Source organism: Sebastes umbrosus, chromosome 4, assembly GCF_015220745.1.
Source record: "Sebastes umbrosus isolate fSebUmb1 chromosome 4, fSebUmb1.pri, whole genome shotgun sequence".
NCBI classification, from domain to species: Eukaryota; Metazoa; Chordata; class Actinopteri; order Perciformes; family Sebastidae; genus Sebastes; species Sebastes umbrosus.
This window is the reverse complement of record NC_051272.1, coordinates 800,770-824,688: the sequence shown is the minus strand read 5'-3', so window position 1 is coordinate 824,688 and position 23,919 is coordinate 800,770. Positions and strand designations below refer to the sequence as shown.

General features: G+C 41.9%; 3 protein-coding genes across 14 annotated transcripts in view; all 3 read left to right on the top strand.

The window, feature by feature from the left end:
• Nucleotides 1-8,463, top strand: part of ppfibp1b (PPFIA binding protein 1b) — a 35,408-nt gene extending 26,945 nt beyond the window's left edge. For 8 of the 11 annotated variants that reach the window (XM_037768257.1, XM_037768254.1, XM_037768259.1 and 5 more), the window contains 13 exons: nucleotides 1,003-1,171; nucleotides 1,588-1,620; nucleotides 3,073-3,214; nucleotides 3,458-3,586; nucleotides 3,814-3,964; nucleotides 4,502-4,613; nucleotides 4,736-4,824; nucleotides 5,842-5,964; nucleotides 6,081-6,206; nucleotides 6,286-6,474; nucleotides 6,638-6,802; nucleotides 7,368-7,433; nucleotides 7,519-8,463. In XM_037768257.1, the coding sequence (XP_037624185.1) occupies nucleotides 1,003-1,171; nucleotides 1,588-1,620; nucleotides 3,073-3,214; nucleotides 3,458-3,586; nucleotides 3,814-3,964; nucleotides 4,502-4,613; nucleotides 4,736-4,824; nucleotides 5,842-5,964; nucleotides 6,081-6,206; nucleotides 6,286-6,474; nucleotides 6,638-6,802; nucleotides 7,368-7,433; nucleotides 7,519-7,587 (1,563 nt within the window). In that variant the 3' untranslated portion in view covers nucleotides 7,588-8,463. The remainder of the gene's footprint in view (nucleotides 1-1,002; nucleotides 1,172-1,587; nucleotides 1,621-3,072; nucleotides 3,215-3,457; nucleotides 3,587-3,813; nucleotides 3,965-4,501; nucleotides 4,614-4,735; nucleotides 4,825-5,841; nucleotides 5,965-6,080; nucleotides 6,207-6,285; nucleotides 6,475-6,637; nucleotides 6,803-7,367; nucleotides 7,434-7,518) is intronic. The other 3 variants (XM_037768258.1, XM_037768265.1, XM_037768263.1) reach the window with 1 other exon arrangement.
• A 1,043-nt stretch (nucleotides 8,464-9,506) lies between these two features.
• endouc (endonuclease, polyU-specific C) lies at nucleotides 9,507-14,041 on the top strand. Of its 2 annotated transcripts, none has more exons than XM_037768298.1 (8): nucleotides 9,507-9,609; nucleotides 9,731-9,787; nucleotides 9,877-9,976; nucleotides 10,278-10,389; nucleotides 11,069-11,190; nucleotides 12,489-12,601; nucleotides 12,758-12,908; nucleotides 13,585-14,041. In XM_037768298.1, exons 1-8 carry the CDS (start codon nucleotides 9,599-9,601, stop codon nucleotides 13,858-13,860), a joined length of 942 nt encoding a protein of 313 aa, XP_037624226.1. In that variant the 5' UTR covers nucleotides 9,507-9,598; the 3' UTR covers nucleotides 13,861-14,041. The 2 variants fall into 2 exon arrangements, with proteins under 2 accessions (XP_037624226.1, XP_037624225.1); XM_037768297.1 differs by having other exon boundaries at nucleotides 9,584-9,609; nucleotides 9,716-9,787.
• A 3,514-nt stretch (nucleotides 14,042-17,555) lies between these two features.
• The window catches only part of polr3b (polymerase (RNA) III (DNA directed) polypeptide B), a 32,663-nt gene continuing 26,299 nt past the window's right edge, over nucleotides 17,556-23,919 (top strand). The window contains exons 1-9 of the mRNA XM_037768253.1: nucleotides 17,556-17,627; nucleotides 21,039-21,071; nucleotides 21,392-21,448; nucleotides 21,567-21,631; nucleotides 21,796-21,871; nucleotides 22,227-22,327; nucleotides 22,698-22,789; nucleotides 22,903-23,020; nucleotides 23,785-23,893. Coding sequence (XP_037624181.1) covers nucleotides 17,556-17,627; nucleotides 21,039-21,071; nucleotides 21,392-21,448; nucleotides 21,567-21,631; nucleotides 21,796-21,871; nucleotides 22,227-22,327; nucleotides 22,698-22,789; nucleotides 22,903-23,020; nucleotides 23,785-23,893 — 723 coding nt within the window. The remainder of the gene's footprint in view (nucleotides 17,628-21,038; nucleotides 21,072-21,391; nucleotides 21,449-21,566; nucleotides 21,632-21,795; nucleotides 21,872-22,226; nucleotides 22,328-22,697; nucleotides 22,790-22,902; nucleotides 23,021-23,784; nucleotides 23,894-23,919) is intronic.

Sequence of the window (23,919 nt, the reverse complement as noted above, 5' to 3'; positions counted from 1 at the left end):
TAAATGAAGGTCAAACTGAATGCATCATGTTTGGTACTTCGTGCACGACTATTGTTGCAGTCTCAAGCTTTTGGTGCTCTGGCTTCTTATTTCAAACCAACTGTAAAACATCTGGGGGGGGGAGATTTGACAGGTGTTTGACTAAAGTAAAGTCCTTCCTCAATCGGCACCATCTCGAGAAGGCAATAATTCACGCCTTTATTATCTGGAGACTTGATTATTGTGATGCACCGTATGTTGGTCTCAACCAGTCCTCCATCGCGCGCCTCCAACTGGTGCAAAATGCTGCTGCTCGCTTTTTAACTAACACTTCCAGACCTGAATATATCAGCCTCACCCCCCCCCCCGTACTTTACTCACTCCGTTAGCTTCCAGTTGGCTTTAGAATGCATTTTAAGCTCTGGATGTTTGTTTCTAAAGCCATTAACGGCCTCGCCCCCCCGCCTTATTGGTCCGAGATTTGAACTCTCCGCGAGCATAACTGAGCTTTGAGGTCATCTGGTGAACAGTCCCGAGGTGGAGGTAGAAGCTGTGGGGTGATCGCTGCTCCTAAACTATGGAACAAGTTCCCCTCTGATATTCACACTATCACTGACCTACTGCTCTTTAAATCTAAGCTCAAGACTTTTTTATTTTCTTTAGATTGGCTTTTAATACCTACTGTAGTAGCGCTGTGACATTTCCCTGTGCTTTTAATGTACCTTTTTATGATTTTATGATATGTTATGTTTTTATTCCTATTACTTCTTGATGTTAATGTGAAGCACTTTGGGTACCTTTTGGTTATTGTAAAGGGCTATACAAATAGATGTTGATTGCTTGATTTAGATGATCCTCCATGTTGTGTTCAGTCTTCATCCTTAACTCTGTTTATTTACAGCAGAAGTTACAATATTTAGATCCTAAAGGCGAATACTTGGCTACAAGTGTATTAGACCAGTAGGACCGTATGTGTGGACGTGACAGTCGTATAGGAGTAATGTTTTTCTATTGTCCTCTCAGAGTACGAGTGAAGAGATCAGTAAGATCAGTGAAAAGCCTCCCATGAGTCCGCCTGCCACCTCGCCTGCCGCCACGGAGGACGACAGCTTTGGCTCGAGAAAGGCTCGTACTTCCTTTGGAAAGGGTTTCTTCAAGAGGGGCAAGAAGACGGCCAGCAGTCCTAACCTCGGTAAGGTTTAGGATTCAGCAGCTGGACGAGTCCAACAAGGTGACTCGGTCCGTATTTGATGCTAAAGATAGCCGCTGAGCAGTTTACTGGCTGTTTACCGGAGAGTGAGATTTTCTTGGAAGTTTTTTCTTCCACCATGGACGACTTTTTATTTTCCCAAGCCACACCCAAGGAGTCTACTATATGGACCAAGACCATAATTTGCAGCCCACACAAACTGTGGTCCCCGTTTAATTATGGAAGTCTGTTTCTGAGCTGCCCTTCGTTCTGTGTATGTGCACTGTACACGTGTATCTCTGTGTTTGTTCCACCTCTCCGATCCTGTCCTTATTTCAATCATAATGGTTCGCCCTTTGTCTTGTTCTCTTTCTGTCGGACCCTGTCGTGTGTTGTGTGGTGATTTGTAACACATGAAGACCGCAGCCGGAGTGCGAGTGCGCCTATGCTAGGTACAGTATTGACCGCAGGTCACTGTGGGGTTGCAGTAGTTGTCTGAAGGAAACAAAGGAAACTACTGAATACATCCTACCTCTCTGCTCTTTCTGACCTCATCCATTCAGCTGACATCTTCTTTATCATATCATGTTTCAGCGCTTCAACAACCACACCCTCCTCACTACCCACTGTTGCACAAATGTCCAACATACAGAGAGTCTGTTGTGTCTGTGGATTTGCCTGTTTGCCTGCATGTATTTGTTTAAATCAAACCTTTCCCCAAACACACACCTGTTTCAAGATCCACATTATTACATTAAAGGGACTGTTTGTAACTTCTTACTCGTATAAATCATTGCTGGTCGGTGTCTCATGGTCGTTCGCGTGTGTTACTCCGCTGTTCAGACTCAGACTCCAACACAAACTCCAGTGAAGCACCAAAACCTCTTGGTTGTATGTAGTGAAGCCCGTCTGTTAAACAGTGTTGGCCGCGGTCGGAGGACGCGGAGGAGACCGTAGCTTTGGTCTCCAGGACCGGAGTCTCTGCTGTACTCTGCTCCTCTGCTCCTCTGCCTGCCTTCACTCACACACCACGCTCCTTCTCTCTCTCTCTCTCCACCTCTCACGTGCATGCTGCTCACTCCACACTGCAGAAGAGTTAGTTTAGCTCTGAGAATATCTAGTGAATGTTCAGTGGACGTTTGTGCAGAAATAACTGCTGCAGCTCCTCCAGACCAACAGAGGTTTCCCGTGTCTTGTGAAGTGACGGGGCTCCGCAGAGAGAAACGTTATCGTCTCCGACCAAAACTCCGGCGTCTCCCCCGTTCCCTCCGGCCGCGGTCGGGAGGCTGAGGCAGGAAAAGCCAACACTAGGATCAGCATTGATTCATGGAGAGACCTTGGTCTGGTCAGCTAACATTACTGCCAAGCAGTTGAAATATAGAGTGATATTGTGCTTTTAGCTGACGTGTGTCTCCTCACTGTGTTGAGCGATGCTCCTTCATGTCTATGTAGAGCGAGCACAAGCGCCAGCAACAGGACGCTGACTTTAGTTGACTTAACGGACACAGGTGAAGCTGTTAACAAGACATTTCTGATTCTTACAAACAGTCCCTTTAAATGATTTTTTGGATCTTGAAGGCCTCACACTAAAAATCTAAAACAAAACAACTAATGAGCCTCCTTTTTACCTTTTTACCTTTTCACCTCATCCATTAAGACTATTTTCTTCCAGTCTGAGTCGGACGTCAGCTGTGTCTGATGCATGCACACTAGCGAGGGTAATGCCGTAACCTCTCGTTCTGTCTAGGTCTAGGAGACATCATGTGTCTGTCTGAGTGTTTTCTGGGTCTCTACGCTGACCCTGTGCAGGAGCAGTTCCGTCTCCGCTGATCTGTACACGTCTCCCACACTGATGCTCATGATGCTGATTCTTTTTTTTTATGTGGGCATCTGTTTGTCTACAGCTGAAACAGAGCGACAGGGCACCGACCACCTGGATCTGGCCGGGCTGCCACAGAGGTCGGCGAACAGCGACAGCACCAACACGCTCTCTACGACCCCGGAGAGCAGGAAGAAATCCAAAGGAATAAAGAAACTCTTTGGGAAGTGAGTAGAAAATAACGTGAGAGTTGTTAGCTCTAGATTTTGACTGTAGTAAATAACTCTTTGAATTATGTACTAAAAAACTTCAAAATAATTTCAATGCATTTAGAATAACGGATCTAAATGTTTACAACACTTTCAGATTCAGTTAGAAACATGAAAAATGTGCAAAGTATTTCATCTCTATGGCCATCAGTTGATAGTGATTGTGAGGATGTTTTACCATATAAAATGTTGTTTCTTTAGGCTAAAAAGGAGTCAGTCTACCACATTTAACCTGGATGACAACTTACCAGAGGGCGAGTTCAAGAGGGGCGGAGTGCGAGCCACAGCGGGACCCAGACTGGGTTGGTCTCGTGACCTCCAAAGATCCAAGTACGTCTGTGCATTCAGCCTGAATAATGAGACTCAGAATGTGCTTTTCTTGTTTTAAATATCTGGTGTTCAATGAAATTCAGAGATCATGTGATGATTTTTGACAAAGCGGTCTTTGTCGGTATAACAACATGCATGTTCTATACTCCCCATTTAAACTTGGATGTCTCTGTTTGTTTGTGCCTGCAAACCGTTTTGACTTTTCTATTTCTTTATTTCTTTATTAGTGACGTCGATGCTCCATTTGCACGCTGGTCCAAGGAGCAGGTGTGTGACTGGCTGCAGGGTCAGGGTCTCGGTCTCTACGTGAACATGGCTCGTGTGTGGATCTCCTCTGGACAGACGCTGCTGCAGGCCTCCCAACACGACCTGGAGAGGGTGAGATGAAGCAGAAGTTTTAGCAAAGCAGACATACTGGCAATGTATTCTTGTTGTTGAACTTATTACAGTTATCATAGTACCGGGAATTTTGATATTGAAATGGTTCCATCATATAAGTATTTAGGTATTATTATCGATCACAAATTATCTTTCAAATCACAACATTGAAACCTGGGTTCCACTGAAAATTAAATTGGGGTCCATTTTAAGGATGGAGAAAGAGTCTCTACAGGTCGATGTGATTGATTTTCTCACTGAATTGTTGTGAGATTGACCTGTTTGTGTGTTATAGCACATTTTTGTGTTTCATACAAACTGGATGTGATGCTGGTTCACTCGTGGTGTGTGACTGTTGTATTTGTCTGCTTGTATTGTTGGTTTTATTGTTGTAACAGTGTCTGTGCTGCTCTCTGGGCCAGGGCACTCTGGGAAAAGACATTTTAATCTCAATTAGTTTTTTTACCTGGTTAAATAAAGGAGATATACATAAATGCTGTCTGTGTAATCCTTACTCGTCTTGTTCTTCATGTTTAGGAGCTGGGCATCAAACATGTGCTGCACAGAAAGAAGCTGCAGCTGGCTCTGCAGGCCCTCGGCTCAGAGGAGGAGGATAATAAAGGAAAGCTGGACTACCACTGGGTGACGAGTGAGTACCGGCTGCCAGTCCAAGACCTGAATCACGTTAGCAATGCTCTCTGCTGGTCAGAGGAAATCTGAGGCCAGACTCCCCCCCCTTTGTGACACTTTGCTCTTTCCCGTTCCTCTCAGGATGGCTGGATGACATCGGTCTGCCTCAGTATAAGACCCAGTTTGATGAGGGCAGGGTGGATGGTCGCATGCTGCACTACATGACAGTGGTGAGTGTTGGCGAGACGCATGCGCTCCCTCCACAGACCCCACGGAGAAGGAGGTCTGACGACTCCAGAGCCATCTCACGTTAAGATTACTGCACACAGAGTCTGAACTCCACTGGAGACGTCACACCACAGCGTCCGCCTCTGTTCAAACTCTCATTTCTTTACAGAGACTTCTTTGCTGGGGAATGTTCATTTTTTACTGCAAAAGTCTGTTATGTGCTTTTTTAACTTACTAGTGCAAAACATGTATACCCGTCCAGAAGGGGCTGAATACTCGGCCTGTTGTGTCGCCTCTCATCCAAACAACTCGACACTCGACGTTGAGCTTCCTCGGGTCCTGAGCAATACACCCGCCATTCCATAATTCACTCACACACCCAAGTCGTGGCTACTCACGGTCTGAAACACCGGTGAAAAAACAGAGAACACATGCACCAAATTCGACAATACACTCCCAGCAATACACTCCCAGCAATACACTCCCAGCAATACACCCGCCAAGTGTGAAGTAGATCGGATGAACAGTTCTTGAGTAGGGATGTTAATAATTAACTGTTTAACCGACATTAAGCGTTTTAACCGATTAACGCTATCGGTTAAAACGGTTAAAAGAAATGTTAATGATTAACTCAAAAGCTGAGTGGCTGCATGTCCGCGACACTACACGCAGCATCGTAGCTGCTAAGTTAACGCTCCCGGACGCTGAACTGGAGACTCCCGTCAACCAATATCTGTTGTGCTCCTGCAGCTGGTACACCGCTGCACGAGAGGCACAAATCTTGTCGGTTAATAATCGGTTAACGAGGGTCGGTTATCGGTTAAGAACATTTTTCAAAATTAGCATCCCTATTCTTGAGATATGCGAAGGACAGACAGACAGACAGACAGACAGACAGACAGACAGACAGACAGACAGACAGACTTGCTTTATAGTTTGTCTGTCAAAGCTTCAACTGAACTTTGCTTTAATGTTTTGAATCTGACCGTAAATCATTGATGTGTAACTTTGCTCCTCAGGATGACCTGCTGTCTCTGAAGGTGGGGAGTGTCCTGCATCACCTCAGCATCAAGAGAGCGATCCAAGTGCTCCGACTCAACAGCTACGAGCCCAACTGCTTGCGTCGTCGGCCGTCTGACGAGGTGCGTTCATTTTAACATCACCTGAGAAATCAGCAGCCTGTTTGACCCACTCATTCTATACTATAATGTAAACCTACTCCATTTCTAACTCCTCTTTCTGTGCTTCGTGCCCACAGAACAATATTTCTCCAGCAGAGATTTCCCAGTGGACCAACCACAGGGTGATGGAGTGGCTGCGATCTGCGGACCTCGCCGAATACGCTCCCAACCTGAGAGGCAGTGGCGTGCACGGAGGCCTGATGGTGAGACAGTCTTCCTGGTAAAACAGGAGATTCTCTCCCAAAAGCATCCACTCCCTAACACCTCTTCCTCTCTCTTCAGGTTCTGGAGCCACGCTTCAACGCGGAGACCATGGCTCTGCTGCTGAACATCCCCCCCAACAAGACGCTGCTGCGCCGCCACCTCGCCACACATTTCAACCTGCTCATCGGCTCAGAGGCCCAGCAGCTCAAACAGGAGTGTCTGGAAAACCCCGACTACACTCTGCTCACTGCCACCACCAAGGTCAAGGTAACGCCAGACTCCACGAGGACAGACTGTCAACTCTTACTGCTAGAACTTCTCTTACAGCTAGAACTTCTCTTACTGCTAGAACTTCTCTTACAGCGGTGACCAGGGTAGTACTGATATACTGTATTTCATTGGTCTCTCTCTCTCTCCTCGTTCATACCAGCCAAGGAAACTGTCATTTGGTAACTTCGGCAGTCTGAGGAAGAAGAAGCAGGAGGAGAGCGAGGAGTACGTGTGTCCGATGGACGTGGAGATGCCAAAGGGACGAAGCTTTCAGAAAGGCTTCGAGCTCCAAATCTACGAGGACGACCTGGACCGGTTAGAACAGGTATACCTCTTAAATCATCAACAATTAGATATCTAATATCACATGTACAAGATATCTGACTTCTACGCATGTTTAAGGCATTTATTATTATGTGCATTATATGGAAGAAAAACACTTTTAGTTTGCTCTTATGTTTTTTATTGTGTGTACGTTGTGATCAGTGTTGCCTGGAAGGTTTCAGATCGTTAGGCTCAGTATAAGAGGTGAACTTAAAGGGGCTCTATGTAAGAATCAGAAATGTCTTGTTAACAGCGACACCTGTGGCCGTTAAGTCAACGACAGTCAGCGTTCTGTTGCTCGTGCTTATGCTCGTAAACGAAGGTCCCTCCATGAATCGAAGGCCCGGCCGATGTTGATCCTAGTTTTCCCCCCCCGACGTCGGTCACATTCCTGTTTAGCAAGACTTGAGCAAGATTTTCCCGATTTAAACGGTTCTGGGTTCATCACATTAAAATCATAAAAAACGATTTATCTGTGTAAAAAGTTCCATCCAGTCCCTTTAAGTTTCTCTACTCTGTCTCTACTCTCTGTTTATTGAGTTTGAAAGCTGCGTCTTGTCTCACAGATGGACGACTCCGAGGGAACCGTGAGACAGATCGGAGCGTTCTCTGAGGGGATTCAGAACCTGACGGTGAGAATCTAAACAGATTGTACTCATTGATGATATTGTTTAACGAGCTTTAATATATCGTTTTCTATACCGTGCCTTTTACCAGAGCATGCTGAAAGATGACGAATTCTTCAAAGAGGCTTCAAACTCAGACGAGGACTCCTCCGTCGCATGAGAGACCGTCGGCACCATGAAACCTGGTCCTGCTGTGAATGAAACTCTGTGCCGACAGACTCGTCTCAACAAACCCCAGAACGCTCCCACGTTTCTGTCTTAGTGTTACATTCAAAGATGAGCCAAAAGTATTAGTGTTTCTCTTTTCTCCACTTTTAAACGACGGTGTTGTGACAGTCCAGTAGCCACGATCACTCCTGAACTTTGTCTCCTTTACTGTCCTCTGATGACGACCGGGGGACGTTTAGGGCAACAACCACTGCTTCCCTGCCAGCTGGTTTCTGTGGATATTTTCTACTCAGTTTGAACCTTTTTCTATTTTCTGATAGAACAGAAGTGTCAACCAGCAGGAAAAGAGACATCCAAAATATGCCAATATAGATTTTAATATATGTCTTTTAAATATCCTTCTGACTGTAGAAATATTGAAGTGATGTGCTGAGAAGATTTTCCCATTTTTAAGAAGTTGGTGTAAAGTAATAAACTCCCAAACAGCTGCTAAGTTTTCTACAGAACTAAACCTAATTATCATGTATTTTATCCTACGTTGAACATTTTATAGGTTTTCACTCAACCGTAATATCCTACATGTATTTTGCACCAATAACATATACAGTACGAAGCCTAATCAATATCATTGCATGGGATTGAACTTCAACACATTTACCGTTTATAAGAGCTTGTTGTTTATTTTATTTTTTACCATAAACTCATTTTTAATGGAACTCAGTTGGCTGACACATTTATTATTTTTGGAGAAGTTGTTTGTGGCATATTCAAAATAATAATGTTATAATGCAACCCTTTAACCCTTCATGAGAAGTTGTTTTTTTTTACGTTAATCCATTTCTTAGATCAATAAAATAATTTAAATCAGTTTGGATTTTCGTCAAAAGTCTTTAACGCAAAGAGGAGATGATGGGGGGGGGGGAATAAATCCTACTACGTACATGTGTCCAAAAAACACGGCTGCTTAAAGAGTCTATAACTGTGAGTTCTGCAGATATACATATCAACTGCACTCTTCTGTATTTATATTTTAGCTCAACTTTGATCATGCCGACTGATTGTGTTAAAGAAATCTGCACTGAGCCCTGCAAGACAAAAGATTTAAAGGTCCCATATCATAAAAAGTGAGATTTTCATGTATTTTATATTATAAAGCAGGTTTAAGTGCTTTATATAAACACTGGTAAACTATGAAAACGCTCAATATACGGAGAAATACACACAGCCCGTATTCAGAAATTGTGCGTTTGAAACAAGCCGTCAGGATTTCTGTCCATTTGTGATGTCACAAATATACAATATTTAGACCATTACACGATTTTAAACATAAACATTCTTAATGTGTCCCAGTTTATTTCCTGTTGTAGTTAATGTAAAAGACATCAGCTGACAGGAAGTAAACATGGACCCAAGCTGTTGCCTAGCAACGCAATTCTGTTGAAATGCACTAAAACGGAGCGTTTCAGACAGAGGGTGAATACAGGTATATTCAGACAGACAGAATGAGGAAAATAAAGTTTATTTTAACATTACAGCATGTAAACATGTTCTAGTAGAAACACAAAATACAAGTATGAACCTGAAAATGAGCTGATGTGGGACCTTTAAATCACTTTTTGCAATGTTTCATCAGCCGTAAGCAATGCACATAAATTCAATTCAGATCATTTAAAATAAATTCAATTCAGATTCTTGCATCACTTTTGGTCTTTATCGCCAATAAGTTAAAAACAATATATAGAAGCATTATTTGTATTAGTAGGCCTCAGCATGCTTATTGCACAACAGATGAAACGGATATAAAACAAATGAAGAAAGCAGCTTTTGGTGAACTTAAGTCTGCTGCCACTTTAAACCGTGTGAGCATCAGAGCAGGATGTTTATCCTGCAGGGTTTGGGGGGAGGTTGGACCCGGGTTGGATCGGGGGTGGAGACTTCAGTGAACCAGACCAGTAATCACTCTGCAGTCCCAGTTTAAGGAGTGGAAGCTTGCAAGAAGCATCATGGCTGCGAGGTGTGTATTCTTTATTACTTTAACTAAATATAAATCTACGAATCTTTCCCTTAATGCCAGACAACAGATGTTCTTTTATTTCCACTCTCTGATGTATTTATGTGAGATGTGTGATGTGCAGGTTCTGTGGAGTCGTCGCCCTTCTGACTGTGATCCTCAGTGGACTGAATGCAGCAAGGTACAGCAGCCAATAAGAGCATTTCTCATGACTTATTGTGTTTATTGAATCTGATTTTATTAGTCAGTTTTCTGGACTTTGTGTAACAGACCAGCTGTGAACCAGGAACTATCCACCATCTTCAACGAGCTCTGGACGTTGGATGTGAATCGCATGACACCTGCAACAGACTACACAATCTCTGTTCAGGTATGAAGCATATTATTATTATTATTATTATTATTATTATTATAATTATATTATTATTATTATTACTATTACTATTATTATTATTATTATTATTATTAATAATAATAATAATAATAATATTCTTATTCTTATTCTTATTCTTATTATTATTACTATTACTATTATTATTATATTATTATTATTATTATTATTATTATTATTAATAATAATAATATTATTATTATTATTATTATTATTATTCAGACAACACCTGTGCTGTATCTTCTGTTTTTGATGTTGTGTGTTTGACCTGTCCATCCAGGGTCGAGCCGGGTTTGTGAACCAGGGCAGTCATGTAGTGAGAGATCACGCCTCACAGCCGCTGTTCTCCAACGTCAACGAGGAAAAACTGAACAACATCACCACCTTCTCCCGTAAGTCTCTCTCTTTACTGACTGAGCCTAAAACATCCAGCTCGTTCTGCAGACTTCACTGTGATTGTCAAGTTATTGTTCAAGTATGTGCAGAATCACAATTTTAACTGGAATCCACTCAGTGACAAACAGCTTTTCCTTTTTCCCTCCTTTATTTTGTTGAATTGAAAGTTCAGTTCATTTAGGAATTATTATTATTAGTCATTAGTCATTACGTGAAAAACCTTTATAATAGAAAAAAATACAGAAAAGAACATATATACACATTATTACAAAATAAGCGTAAATAAGAACAAATAAAAAAAATTTAAACTTTGCAAAATGAATTTATCCTTATTTCATTTAATACCCACACATGTTAAATGTCTCATGTTAAATGCAAATAAACAAGTGCCCACTGCTGCCATAGCTTTTGCCTTAACATAAAGCTAACATGTATATATTATAATTACTATTTTTTATTATTTAGTTAAACACCAAAGTATTTTATAATTACGTTTGAGGTAATATTAAATCACGCAGTAATTTCCCATCATGTACTTCTCACCACATTTGTGACTGAATGTGAACCAGGATATATAAACCCGCATTTAACAAACAATTAATAAACAATCAACAGCCTTTTAGCGTTTGATCGTCACAGTTTGTGGGATTAAATGGTGTTTTTCTGTGCCGGCAGGTTTCATGAAGCTCCTGGACAACTACGAGATGTCGACAGGCGTGACTGAACGAGTCACAACGGAGGAGCTGACGGAGATGAATCTCTTCCTGGACGCCGTCTTAGAGACAGCAGTCATGAAGGTACATTCGACGTGTTCCAACCAGTTCCCTCCAACAGGCCACATACTGAACATACTGAGCAGTTCTGTTGCACAACACTGTCTGTTCTCAGTCTGGATGTCTCCTCAGACCGAGGAGATGATGTATATAACACATATTCTATGTTGTTTTGTATATAACATATATATTCTACCTTGTTTTGTTCCCCAATGACTGAATGTTTTGTGGGTTGAAACTCCGGAGGGAGTTTTGTTCCTTCCTGCTTCGCTGCAGCTCTGAACACTTCAAGATGTTAGAGAGAGAAAAACATCTGAAACATCTGTGTGCAGCTGTGGAATGCTGTTGTTGGCCTCTGCTGGTCTCCCCAAAGACGAGTAGTGGAAAATGTGGACATGCTGTACTCGTTGTATTTGGAGTAAAGGCATGTTTATTAGATGGACTTGATGGATGTAGTCGGACTAAAGACGACAATTTTGTATTTGGTTTAATCTCGTTAATCAAGCTTGATTAAGAGCTTCAGGAGCTTCTCACACCAACAATTGGCACATAAACAATAACATATATATATCCTTTATTTAACCAGGTAAAAAAAAAACATCTGTAGAACATTGTGAGAGTGCAGGCTGTATTGATTACGGTTTGTGCACATGTACGTACACAGATAGGAAGGAACCAGTCCAAGGACCATTTCAATATCAATCATTAACAGAACAGTGTGCAGTGAAATACTTAGTTACTATATCTTCTGACTGCGTATAGTGAGAAAAGATATACACAAAGTGTAACACGAATAACAGAAATAGGAACGTTTCAAAGTCTCCGAGATAATGGACATACAGTAAAGATAAAAAAATATTGAAGTAAAGTGAGAATAAGAGTATTATTATGTCTAAATATAGTTTCAAAATACTCTGAAGTGTTTCCTCAGTCAGTGTCAGTAAATATCTATTTATCATACAGTAAAATGCCTGCAATAAGTGTTTTAAAGGTCCCACATCGTGCTCATTTTCAGGTTCATACTTGTATTTTGTATTTCTACTAGAACATGTTTACATGCTTTAATGTTAAAAAAACACATTATTTCCCTCCTCCTGTCTGTCTGAATATACCTGTATTCATCCTCTGTCTGACACGCTTCGTTTTAGTGCATTTCAATGGAATTGCGTTGCTAGGCAACCGCTTGGGTCCATGCTTACTTCCTGTCAGCTGATGTTATTTACATCCACTGTAACAGGAAATAAACTGGGACACATTTAGAATGTTTACATTTGTTGGTCAGATCATTAGAGCTGTATGTCATCACTGTGATTTGTCCACAGCGGGCTCATCAGTACCTGGTGAGCAAAGCCAAGTCCAGCTCCAACCTGAGACACTTTAAGAACCAGCTGCGTCTGATCTGGTTCCACCTCTACCACCGACAGAGGAACACCGGGTGAGATCATCATCATGTCCGTGTGTGTGTGTGTGTGTGTGTGTGTGTGTGTGTGTGTGTGTTTAGGAAGCAGTCGAGGGAGTTAATATGATTGTGTAAGAAGTTGTGTAATTGTTTTGAAGTAATATTTTATCTCTGAACTCAAACCTCCACCAGACTGGACTCCTGCGGATTCGAGCACGTGTTTGTCGGAGAGACAAAATCTGGATCAGAAATCACCGGGTTCCACAACTGGGTCCAGTTCTACCTGCAAGAAAACAGCACGCACCTGGACTACAAAGGATACAAGGCCAGAGACCACGACCTGGTGAGTGGAACAACTCATCACACACAAGAGTGCATTTAATCTGTAGCAACTAGGGATGGAACAGTTCAGGTAAAATATCCAAACCGTTTGGTTCTCTAGTCTCGGTTCTATAGACATGGTTCTCTGGTCTCGGTTCGCTAGTCTCGGTTTTCTAGTCACGGTTCCCTAGTCTCTGTTCCATAGACACGGTTCTCTAGTCTCGGTTCTCTAGTCTCGGTTCGCTAGTCTCGGTTCTCTAGTCACGTTTCCCTAGTCTCGGTTCCATAGACACGGTTCTCTAGTCACGGTTCTCTAGTCTCGGTTCCATAGACACGGTTCTCTAGTCACGGTTCTCTAGTCTCGGTTCCATAGACACGGTTCTCTAGTCACGGTTCCCTAGTCACGGTTCCCTAGTCTCGGTTCCCTACACAATGAAGATGTGTTTATGTTCCTTATGGAGGCCATACTTTTGTTAAGACAAACATTTGTTAACTTATTTTTGCCAAATAAATGAAAAGCATGTTGAAATCAGAACATGACCTCCTCGCTGGAACAGAAATGTACCGAACCGAACCCAAACCCGTGATATGAACCCAACCGTGGATTTAGTGAACGGTTCCACCCCCAGTAGGAACTCAACCTGTTGTCTTTATTCCTTCATTCTGCTGAGCTGACCTTCTCGTGTCTCCGTCCACAGCCCGACCACGACGACCACGTCCTGAACCTCCAGTTCAGCTGGCACGGTTTGGTGAAGCCCGTCGGCAGCGCCTTCATCGGGACCAGCCCCGAGTTCGAGATGGCGATCTTCACCATCGTCTTCCTCATCAACACGGAGAGGAGCACCATGGTGGTGGTCAACATCGACCAGTGTCAGATGGAGCTGGTGGTCGTCAGACACGGACGCTCCCTCAGCACGGCGTACCCCAAACTGCTCAGCAGCAACAGCAGACACATCCGGCAGCACTCGCACTGACGAGGAGGATCTGTTCATACGAAGTGATGCTCAGTCTGAGGCTAGACATGTACTGTGATGGAGTTAAAACACAACATAGATGTGCACACGTCTGTCATTTCTATCAAGACATTTGTAAACTTGATTAATTTGTCATAAAAAAGCTGTTTCAATAAAAGTGATGATGCTTTTTGAAGTCAAATATTTGGTGTTTTTATGAAATGACTTTAACCTTTATAAAACATTTAAATCTCTTCATTACGCTGATGGAACGGATCAAGTTGTGAGTATGTGGAAGAAATACTCAAAGTGACATTAACATAATTAAGTACTCCTTTATATTATATTATATTATATTATATTATATTATTGTATATAATTGGCCTACAACAGTGGTCTCAAACTCAGTTTACCTGGGGGCCGCTGGAGGCAGAGTCTGGGTGAGGCTGGGTCAGGTATTCCACAAAAAAAGCTTTGTTAAAAAAAAAACAATCTTCTCAAACGTCATTATTAACAGTTCTTTAACTTGAATGGGTTCTTCTGAACATGAACGGTTCTGAACATGAATGGAACACTGAAGAACATGAACGGTTCTTCTGAACATGGCCTCTATTGCGTCTCCCACTTTTCCTGAAATTGTCTGTGCTCGTCACCAGCCTTTCTCTTCACTGCAGGCTTTGAAAAAGACATGATATATATTCATTCCACTTGGTGTCACTCCGCAGTAAAGTTGTGCCTGCTGTGTTTGTGTTGCTCTGCAGTTACACCACCAAGCCGCTAGCTGGCGGCGTCTCTATGAGTTTCTTCTTCTTCTTGTACTCCAAACAGAAACTGAGCGCAGTTGAGCTAATAACTGTTGAACCACAGAGCTTTTACTGACATTACTGCAACGCCGAGAAGAGAACATACATCTGAGTGGATCTGTGTGAACAAACACTGAACAGATGGAGGCAGAGAGAAGTAGAACTTGGTCCTGGCCGCTCAGCGTCGCGGAGAGACTGGACCAATCACAGCTGTTGCGGTCTGCGCCGCCGCGACGTGTAGTTCCATGTCTGGAGAGGTGGAGTCAGGCTGCGGCGTCGAGTCAACGCAGAAGTATAAATCAAGCTTTAATCAAGCTTATGCGATGTTACACGGGCCGCCATAGCTGCTGTGAAATGTTTCTCTGCTTGCATCAAGCCCGGCCGATGGCCCGCCCCCGGGAGCCACATACCCCGCTGTGATTGGCCCGCCCCCGGGAGCCACATACCCCGCTGTGATTGGCCCGCCCCCGAGAGCCACATACCCCGCTGTGATTGGCCCGCCCCCGGGAGCCACATACCCCGCTGTGATTGGCCCGCCCCCGGGAGCCACATACCCCGCTGTGATTGGCCCGCCCCCGGGAGCCACATACCCCGCTGTGATTGGTCGGTTCGTTCAGCTCGGGCTCGCGCAACAAAGGGACCTTCCACGCACAACGCGGCAAACTGCCATTCACATAGAACTCGCGGGCCGAGGGCGCGTGGTTAGCTCAGTTGGTAGAGCGGGCGCTCATGTATTAAGGCTTGGTCCTGACCGCGGCGGCCCGGGTTCGAATCCGGCCTGTGGCCCTTTCCGCATCCACTCTCTCTCTCCCCCCTTTCCAAGACTCTATCCACTGTCCTCAATAAAAATGAAAAAATGCCCCCAAAAAAAAAAAACTTTATAAAAAAAAAAATTTGCGGGCCGCACTAACATTAAACTTTCATATCAAGGTGGGGGCCACAAAATATCGTTTTGCGGGCCGCAATTGGCCCGCGGGCCGCGAGTTTGAGACCCCTGGCCTACAATGTTCTCAGGTATCAAAAGAAGTATTGATTGTGAGCAGAGGTCAGCGACCTGCGTCTCTTCAGCTCCTCTCCAGTGGCTCCCTGTGGAGTTATAAAACATTTAGTGGAAATGAATAACTGTTTTTTGTTTACATTTTCATTTTTATTTATCATTGTTGTAGGTCTATGGTACGACGGTACGACGGAGTATTAGGGCCACATTGAGGAAAAAAAATACATCTGAGATTTAGAGAATAAAGTCATAATATTACAAAGTAGGAATTTATGTTTTATTTTATTTTTTCCTCGTAAAGTTATGACTTCATTCTCGTAATATTACGCCTTTATTGTGTAAATATCAGATGTTTATTCCCTCAATGTGGCCCTAATTCTCCGTAGTACATTGTCTCTTTGGCCCTCACTGCATTAGACTGATATACTATATACTTAGACTATAAACTGTGTTACCTTCATCACAATGATCACATGTTTTGCGGCTCCAGACACATTTTTTTTTTTTTGCCTAAAATGGCTCTTTTGATAGTAAAGGTTGCTGACCCCTGATTTTGAGGAAGAAGTTGCATTATATGAGCAGTATTTTAATGCTGCAGCTGGTCTATATAAATATGTACAATGCTAAAAAATGAAATACAATTTCTTTGTTAGAAAGTATTTCCAATGAAAACTGTTGACAGTGAAGTTTTGCTGCTTTAAGTCACAAGTCTTCTTCGGCAAATCCCAACAGAAGCTGCAGGTCATTCAGGTCTCTGAATGTTAACGGAGACCGAGTCCCTTCAGTGCAATAAATATTAATATATCAGGTGTGAGGACCTGCCTGTCCATCTCCTATTTATCTTTATTGTTCTGGGATTTTATCAGGTGGAAACTTGAGACTTGAATATTTAAATTTTTAGAGAGTCAAGTATCAAGTAAGTCGAGTCCAAGTCACGAATGATGTCCTAATGTTTGTGTCTGACTCCGTCTCAAATCTATAGCACAATCACATGTTTTAGGACACATCAGGGACATTAGTGTCCTTGTAGGACACAGTCCGTCTGTGAGCTTCAGCGTCCCCTCGCCCAGAGAGAATACATAAATGTACAGGGAGAAAAAACAACATGTTTATTTATACTTGTATTAGGAGAGAAGAGAAGATAAATATAGAAAAGGAATTGAAAAAGAATAAATAAAAAGATAAATAAATTAAAATTAAATTAAAATGAGAGATAAAGTTAGAAAATAGAAATAAAAGAATAAAAAAATAGAATAGGAATAATAATAATAATAATAATAATAATAATAATAATAATAATAATAATAAAACTAAATAGAGAAAACTAAATAGGGAAAAATAATAATAATAAATAAAATAAATAAAATAGAAATAAAGAGAAACAAAGTAAATAGTGATAATAAATCACTTCGGGCGTTTTTAGTACTTAGTAATAAACATTCCCACAAAAGTTAAATACACAAATAAAGTCCCAGTACTTCAAAATCTAAATACCTGTCTATATTTATATGTATATGTATTTACCACCTCTGAGCTTCTACTGATGTTCACAGACTCCTGCTAGATAACCACACGTACATCCAGACATACATGATTATTGCAGAAGATAAAACAACAACAATCATCTTTTTATTATTATTATTTTTCAGAACATAATTTCTAAAAGCGGAACTCTTTATTCTGTTCCTCCCTCCTGCCCGCACGGACGGACGTTTTACAGTGGAACACACGAGAGGGACGCATGCTGGATCGACTTCCGGCGCTGTAACGTTTCATCAACAATCATCAACACTGATCAACGCTGTGATCAATGATCACACTGATCTGACAGATGAGCTGAGCTTTCTGTGTTTCCTGCTGACCGGTACAGAACCAGAACCAGAACCAGAACCAGAACCAGAACCAGAACCAGAGTGATGGAGGTTCTCGGAGGAGAGTTCTGTGATCTGACTCCTCAGCAGCTGGCAGCTCCTGTCGACACTATAGAGGTGAGTTTAGACACTATAGAGGTGAGTTTACTCCTTTAGAGACACTATAGAGGTGAGTTTACTCCTCTAGAGACACTATAGAGGTGAGTTTACTCCTCTAGAGACACTATAGAGGTGAGTTTACTCCTCTTGAGACACTATAGAGGTGAGTTTAGACACTATAGAGGTGAGTTTACTCCTCTTGAGACACTATAGAGGTGAGTTTAGACACTATAGAGGTGAGTTTACTCCTTTAGAGGCACTATAGAGGTGAGTTTACTCCTTTAGAGACACTATAGAGGTGAGTTTACTCCTCTTGAGACACTATAGAGGTGAGTTTAGACACTATAGAGGTGAGTTTACTCCTCTTGAGACACTATAGAGGTGAGTTTACTCCTTTAGAGGCACTATAGAGGTGAGTTTACTCCTTTAGAGACACTATAGAGGTGAGTTTACTCCTCTTGAGACACTATAGAGGTGAGTTTACTCCTTTAGAGGCACTATAGAGGTGAGTTTACTCCTCTAGAGGCACTATAGAGGTGAGTTTACTCCTTTAGAGACACTATAGAGGTGAGTTTACTCCTCTAGAGACACTATAGAGGTGAGTTTACTCCTTTAGAGACACTATAGAGGTGAGTTTACTCCTCTAGAGACACTATAGAGGTGAGTTTACTCCTTTAGAGACACTATAGAGGTGAGTTTACTCCTCTTGAGGCACTATAGAGGTGAGTTTAGACACTATAGAGGTGAGTTTACTCCTTTAGAGACACTATAGAGGTGAGTTTACTCCTTTAGAGGCACTATAGAGGTGAGTTTACTCCTCTAGAGACACTATAGAGGTGAGTTTACTCCTCTAGAGGCACTATAGAGGTGAGTTTACTCCTCTAGAGACACTATAGAGGTGAGTTTACTCCTTTAGAGACACTATAGAGGTGAGTTTACTCCTTTAGAGGCACTATAGAGGTGAGTTTAGACACTATAGAGGTGAGTTTACTCCTTTAGAGACACTATAGAGGTGAGTTTACTCCTTTAGAGACACTATAGAGGTGAGTTTAGACACTATAGAGGTGAGTTTACTCCTCTTGAGACACTATAGAGGTGAGTTTACTCCTTTAGAGACACTATAGAGGTGAGTTTACTCCTCTAGAGACACTATAGAGGTGAGTTTACTCCTTTAGAGACACTATAGAGGTGAGTTTAGACACTATAGAGGTGAGTTTACTCCTCTTGAGACACTATAGAGGTGAGTTTACTCCTTTAGAGACACTATAGAGGTGAGTTTACTCCTCTTGAGACACTATAGAGGTGAGTTTACTCCTCTAGAGACACTATAGAGGTGAGTTTACTCCTTTAGAGACACTATAGAGGTGAGTTTACTCCTTTAGAGGCACTATAGAGGTGAGTTTAGACACTATAGAGGTGAGTTTACTCCTTTAGAGACACTATAGAGGTGAGTTTACTCCTTTAGAGACACTATAGAGGTGAGTTTACTCCTTTAGAGACACTATAGAGGTGAGTTTAGACACTATAGAGGTGAGTTTACTGCTCTTGAGACACTATAGAGGTGAGTTTACTCCTTTAGAGACACTATAGAGGTGAGTTTACTCCTCTAGAGACACTATAGAGGTGAGTTTACTCCTCTAGAGACACTATAGAGGTGAGTTTAGACACTATAGAGGTGAGTTTACTCCTTTAGAGACACTATAGAGGTGAGTTTAGACACTATAGAGGTGAGTTTACTCCTCTAGAGACACTATAGAGGTGAGTTTACTCCTCTTGAGACACTATAGAGGTGAGTTTACTCCTCTAGAGACACTATAGAGGTGAGTTTACTCCTTTAGAGACACTATAGAGGTGAGTTTACTCCTCTTGAGACACTATAGAGGTGAGTTTACTCCTCTAGAGACACTATAGAGGTGAGTTTAGACACTATAGAGGTGAGTTTACTCCTTTAGAGACACTATAGAGGTGAGTTTAGACACTATAGAGGTGAGTTTACTCCTCTTGAGACACTATAGAGGTGAGTTTACTCCTTTAGAGACACTATAGAGGTGAGTTTAGACACTATAGAGGTGAGTTTACTCCTTTAGAGACACTATAGAGGTGAGTTTACTCCTCTAGAGACACTATAGAGGTGAGTTTACTCCTTTAGAGACACTATAGAGGTGAGTTTACTCCTCTTGAGACACTATAGAGGTGAGTTTAGACACTATAGAGGTGAGTTTACTCCTTTAGAGACACTATAGAGGTGAGTTTACTCCTTTAGAGACACTATAGAGGTGAGTTTACTCCTCTAGAGACACTATAGAGGTGAGTTTACTCCTCTAGAGACACTATAGAGGTGAGTTCAGAGGAAGTAAAGAATTAAAGTTATACATCACGAGTACTAATGGTGGTTAACAGCTAGCAGGAACATAACAGACAGCTTGAGGAGGGATGGAGGTTCATCCTGGGTTATATGGACCTGAGACACAGACATCAGTCAGTCTGAGTGTTGCATTTATTTACTTGTTGTCAGGGGAACCGTCAGGTTGAGAACATTAAAGGGACTCTATGTAAGAATATAACAATATTTCCCTCTGAATTATAGTGGAATGAAAAGTAAATAGTCAAGTTCAAGGGACTGTTAGTAAGAATCAGAAATGTCTTGTTAACAGTTTCACTTGTGGCCGTTAAGTCAACTAAAGTCAGCGTCCTGTTGTAGACATGAAGGAGCATCGCTCAACACAGTGAGGAGACACACGTCAGCTAAAAGCACAATATCACTCTATATTTCAGCTGCTTGGCAGTAATGTTAGCTGACCAGACCAAGGTCTCTCCATGAATCAATGCTGATCCTAGTGTTGGCTTTTCCCGCCTCAGCCTCCCGACCGCGGCCGGAGGGAACGGGGGAGACGCCGGAGTTTTGGTCGGAGACGATAACGTTTCTCTCTGCGGAGCCCCGTCACTTCACAAGACACGGGAAACCTCTGTTGGTCTGGAGGAGCTGCAGCAGTTATTTCTGCACAAACGTCCACTGAACATTCACTAGATATTCTCAGAGCTAAACTAACTCTTCTGCAGTGAGGAGTGAGCAGCATGCACGTGAGAGGTGGAGAGAGAGAGAGAGAGAGAACGAGCGCGGTGTGTGAGTGAAGGCAGGCAGAGGAGCAGAGTACAGCAGAGACTCCGGTCCTGGAGACCAAAGCTACGGTCTCCCCCGCGTCCTCCGACCGCGGCCAACACTGTTTAACAGACGGGCTTCACTAGATACAACCAAGAGGTTTTGGTGCTTCACTGTAGTTCAAGCGCGCATGGGACACCGACCCGGTAGATTTATACGTGTAAAAAGTTACAAACAGTCCCTTTAAATTACAGAATAAAAAGTGTTTCAAGCTGCTTGTTAATGACTAATAACACCTGATGTGTTTTTTCTTTCTTCTTTTTTTACAGGAAAAATGGAAACTCTTACCAGCCTTCCTGAAGGTAACAGAACACACCTCATCCACCTGCTGTGTGTCCTAAATATTATACTGAATTCTATCCTACATTTAGTCTATAAATTACGACAAAAAAATAAATAAGAATAAAGTCAGAAGTTTACGAGAAAAAAAAGTCGTGACATGAGAATCCTCTATCATGAAAATAATACTTTTTTTATCTGGTCACAAAAAGACACTTATTTATTTTTCTGTTAATCGACTAATCAGACTAATTGTTTTATCACTACATACATCACAAACTGTTTATTTCACCGTGTGGAACTTAAAGTCATTTTTCGACTCGTTGTTCGATCTGTTTTCCAGGTGAAAGGACTCGTGAAGCAGCACATCGACTCGTTCAACTATTTCATCAATGTGGAGGTAAAACACCGCCCCAACATGAGTGTGCTATAGTTATAGTTATAGTTATAGTAATAGTTATAGTTATAGTTATAGTTATAGTAATCATGTTAATATGTTTATATGTCTTGTTTTCCAGATAAAGAAAATAATGAAAGCAAATGAGAAGATCACAAGTGATGCTGATCCAATGTGGTACCTCAAGTAAGTCACATGACTCATCATCGTTTACATTAACCGACAGACAGACACGTCCACAGACATGCCCAGAGACACGTCCAGAGACACGTCCACAGACTAGTCCACAGACTAGTCTACAGACACGTCCACAGTTTAGAGCTAAACATATTCTAATGTTTTCCTTCCAGATACCTGAATATCTACGTCGGCATGCCCGATGTTGAAGAAAGCTTCAACGTAACCCGACCAGTTTCTCCTCATGAGGTGAGCTCAGTTTGATGTGTAATATTAAAGAACATATGATGAACCGTTGTTGACAGTAAAGGTTGTTTAACTGTAGTTCAACATCTTTTCTAGTAGAGATAATTAGTTATTTTATTTACAGAAAATTAATCACAAAAAAATGTCATAACCAAGGAGGTAAAAATTCTAAACTTTTGGTGTTTGACGATTTTCTCTGTTTCATTATTAGTTTAACATTTTGGTTTTGGACAGCTGATCAGACACTAAAAAGGCAATCATTAGTTGTAGCCCTGATCAGGATATTTGGTAATTTGGTAAAATATCTTAACCTTTGATGACATAAAGTTTCAGAAGCTTTCCTTGTTTGTGTCCACAGTGTCGTCTCAGAGACATGACGTACTCGGCGCCCATCACAGTGGACATCGAGTACACTCGTGGCAGTCAGAGAATCATCCGCAACGCGCTGCCCATCGGAAGGTATCACAGTTTGTCTTTTTGTGTCCCACAGCGTCTCAATCTGATCAGGTGGCTTCAGTTCTGAACCTTCGTCAAAACTTTGCAAGCCAAAAAAACCACAACAGCTTGTTGATGATGTTAGTGGTGCTCTTCCAGTTCTCTGATCCAGACAGCGGGGCTGTTTCTAACAACTCCAACTCTAACGTTGGAGTTGGAGATTTTGAGCTCCGTCTTTAGTGAAACGTTTCTGGATTTCCAGATTTTGTTCAGCATGTTGAATGCTGTTCTTGCTTTTCCAGTTTTGTCTATATATATAATTGTATACATACAATATAATTATATATAAAGTAGTCTTGTGCAAACGCTTTTGTTTTTAATCTTCTTTTCTCAGGATGCCAATCATGCTGCGGAGCTCGAACTGTGTTCTCACAGGAAAGACGCCGATGGAGGTTTCTAAACTCAACGAATGTCCTCTGGATCCGGGTACGCAGAGGATGACACACAGAATGAGGGCGATGACACAGTCGTACAGTTATCAATACATTTTTTCTCATCGTGATTTATATTTATGTGCACCGTCTGGTATTTCTTCCCAGGGGGTTATTTCATAGTTAAAGGTCAGGAGAAGGTCATTCTGATCCAAGAGCAGCTGTCCAAGAATCGAATCATTGTGGAGCAGGACAGGAAGGGTGCAGTCGGAGCCTCGGTCACCAGGTACGGTAACAACATCTCCCCTATTCATATATATATATATATATATATATATATATATATATATAGGATTTATAGACAACTGCTGGTGAAACACACAGAACCTGCACCTCAACAGTTTCAATCCAGGTCAAATGAGCTCTTGAATTTTGGTCATTAATTCTTAACCTTTTGCATTTCTAATAATTCACATCCAAAAAGTCTCAATCATAACTTCCTTCCTAGGCCTTTGGCCTTGTCGGAGGTAATAATTCACATCCAAAAAGTCTCAAACTTTAACTCAGAGTAGATGTTTTTACAGTCCGTTGTGTGAGTTGTAGATTTGCCTTCAAGAAATAAATCATCTGGTTAAACTTACTTTACAAATTAAATCGTGTTGCATTTATAATCATGGGAGAAACAGTGTGCAGATTATTTTTCTAATAAACCACAACAGAGGATTTAGTTTTTAGTTATATTGTCGCTAAAAGTCGTCATATGCTCATTTCCATATTGGACATATATGGACAAACAGACAGACAGACAGATAGACAAACCAACACCAGTGAAAACATAACCTCCTTCAGAACCGCTCCATAGCACCACTAAAAGTCAAAAACTCCACATAGTACCTTTAATACCTGAAACTGCTTGTTGAAGTTGCAAAAAAGATGGATTTCCATACATGTTACTTTTAGTTTCCAGTTCTCATAATACTATATTGCTAAACCTTCTGTTTCTTCATCTGCTCTAATTTAATTTGTTTTAAACCTTGTCTTCACCTCCAGCTCCACTCATGAGAAGAAAAGCAGAACTAACATGATCGTGAAGCAAGGCCGATTCTACCTGAGACACAACACGCTGTCAGAGGACGCCCCGATCGCCATCATCTTCAAGGTGAGCAGTGACACTGAGCCTCCAGT

Bases quoted from the DNA above. Each gene is read 5' to 3' on its own strand.
- endouc (XM_037768297.1), top strand. The intron at 9,788-9,876 runs GTACAGCAGCCA...TTTGTGTAACAG, and splicing joins AGTGGACTGAATGCAGCAAG to ACCAGCTGTGAACCAGGAAC. The intron at 10,390-11,068 runs GTAAGTCTCTCT...CTGTGCCGGCAG, and splicing joins CAACATCACCACCTTCTCCC to GTTTCATGAAGCTCCTGGAC.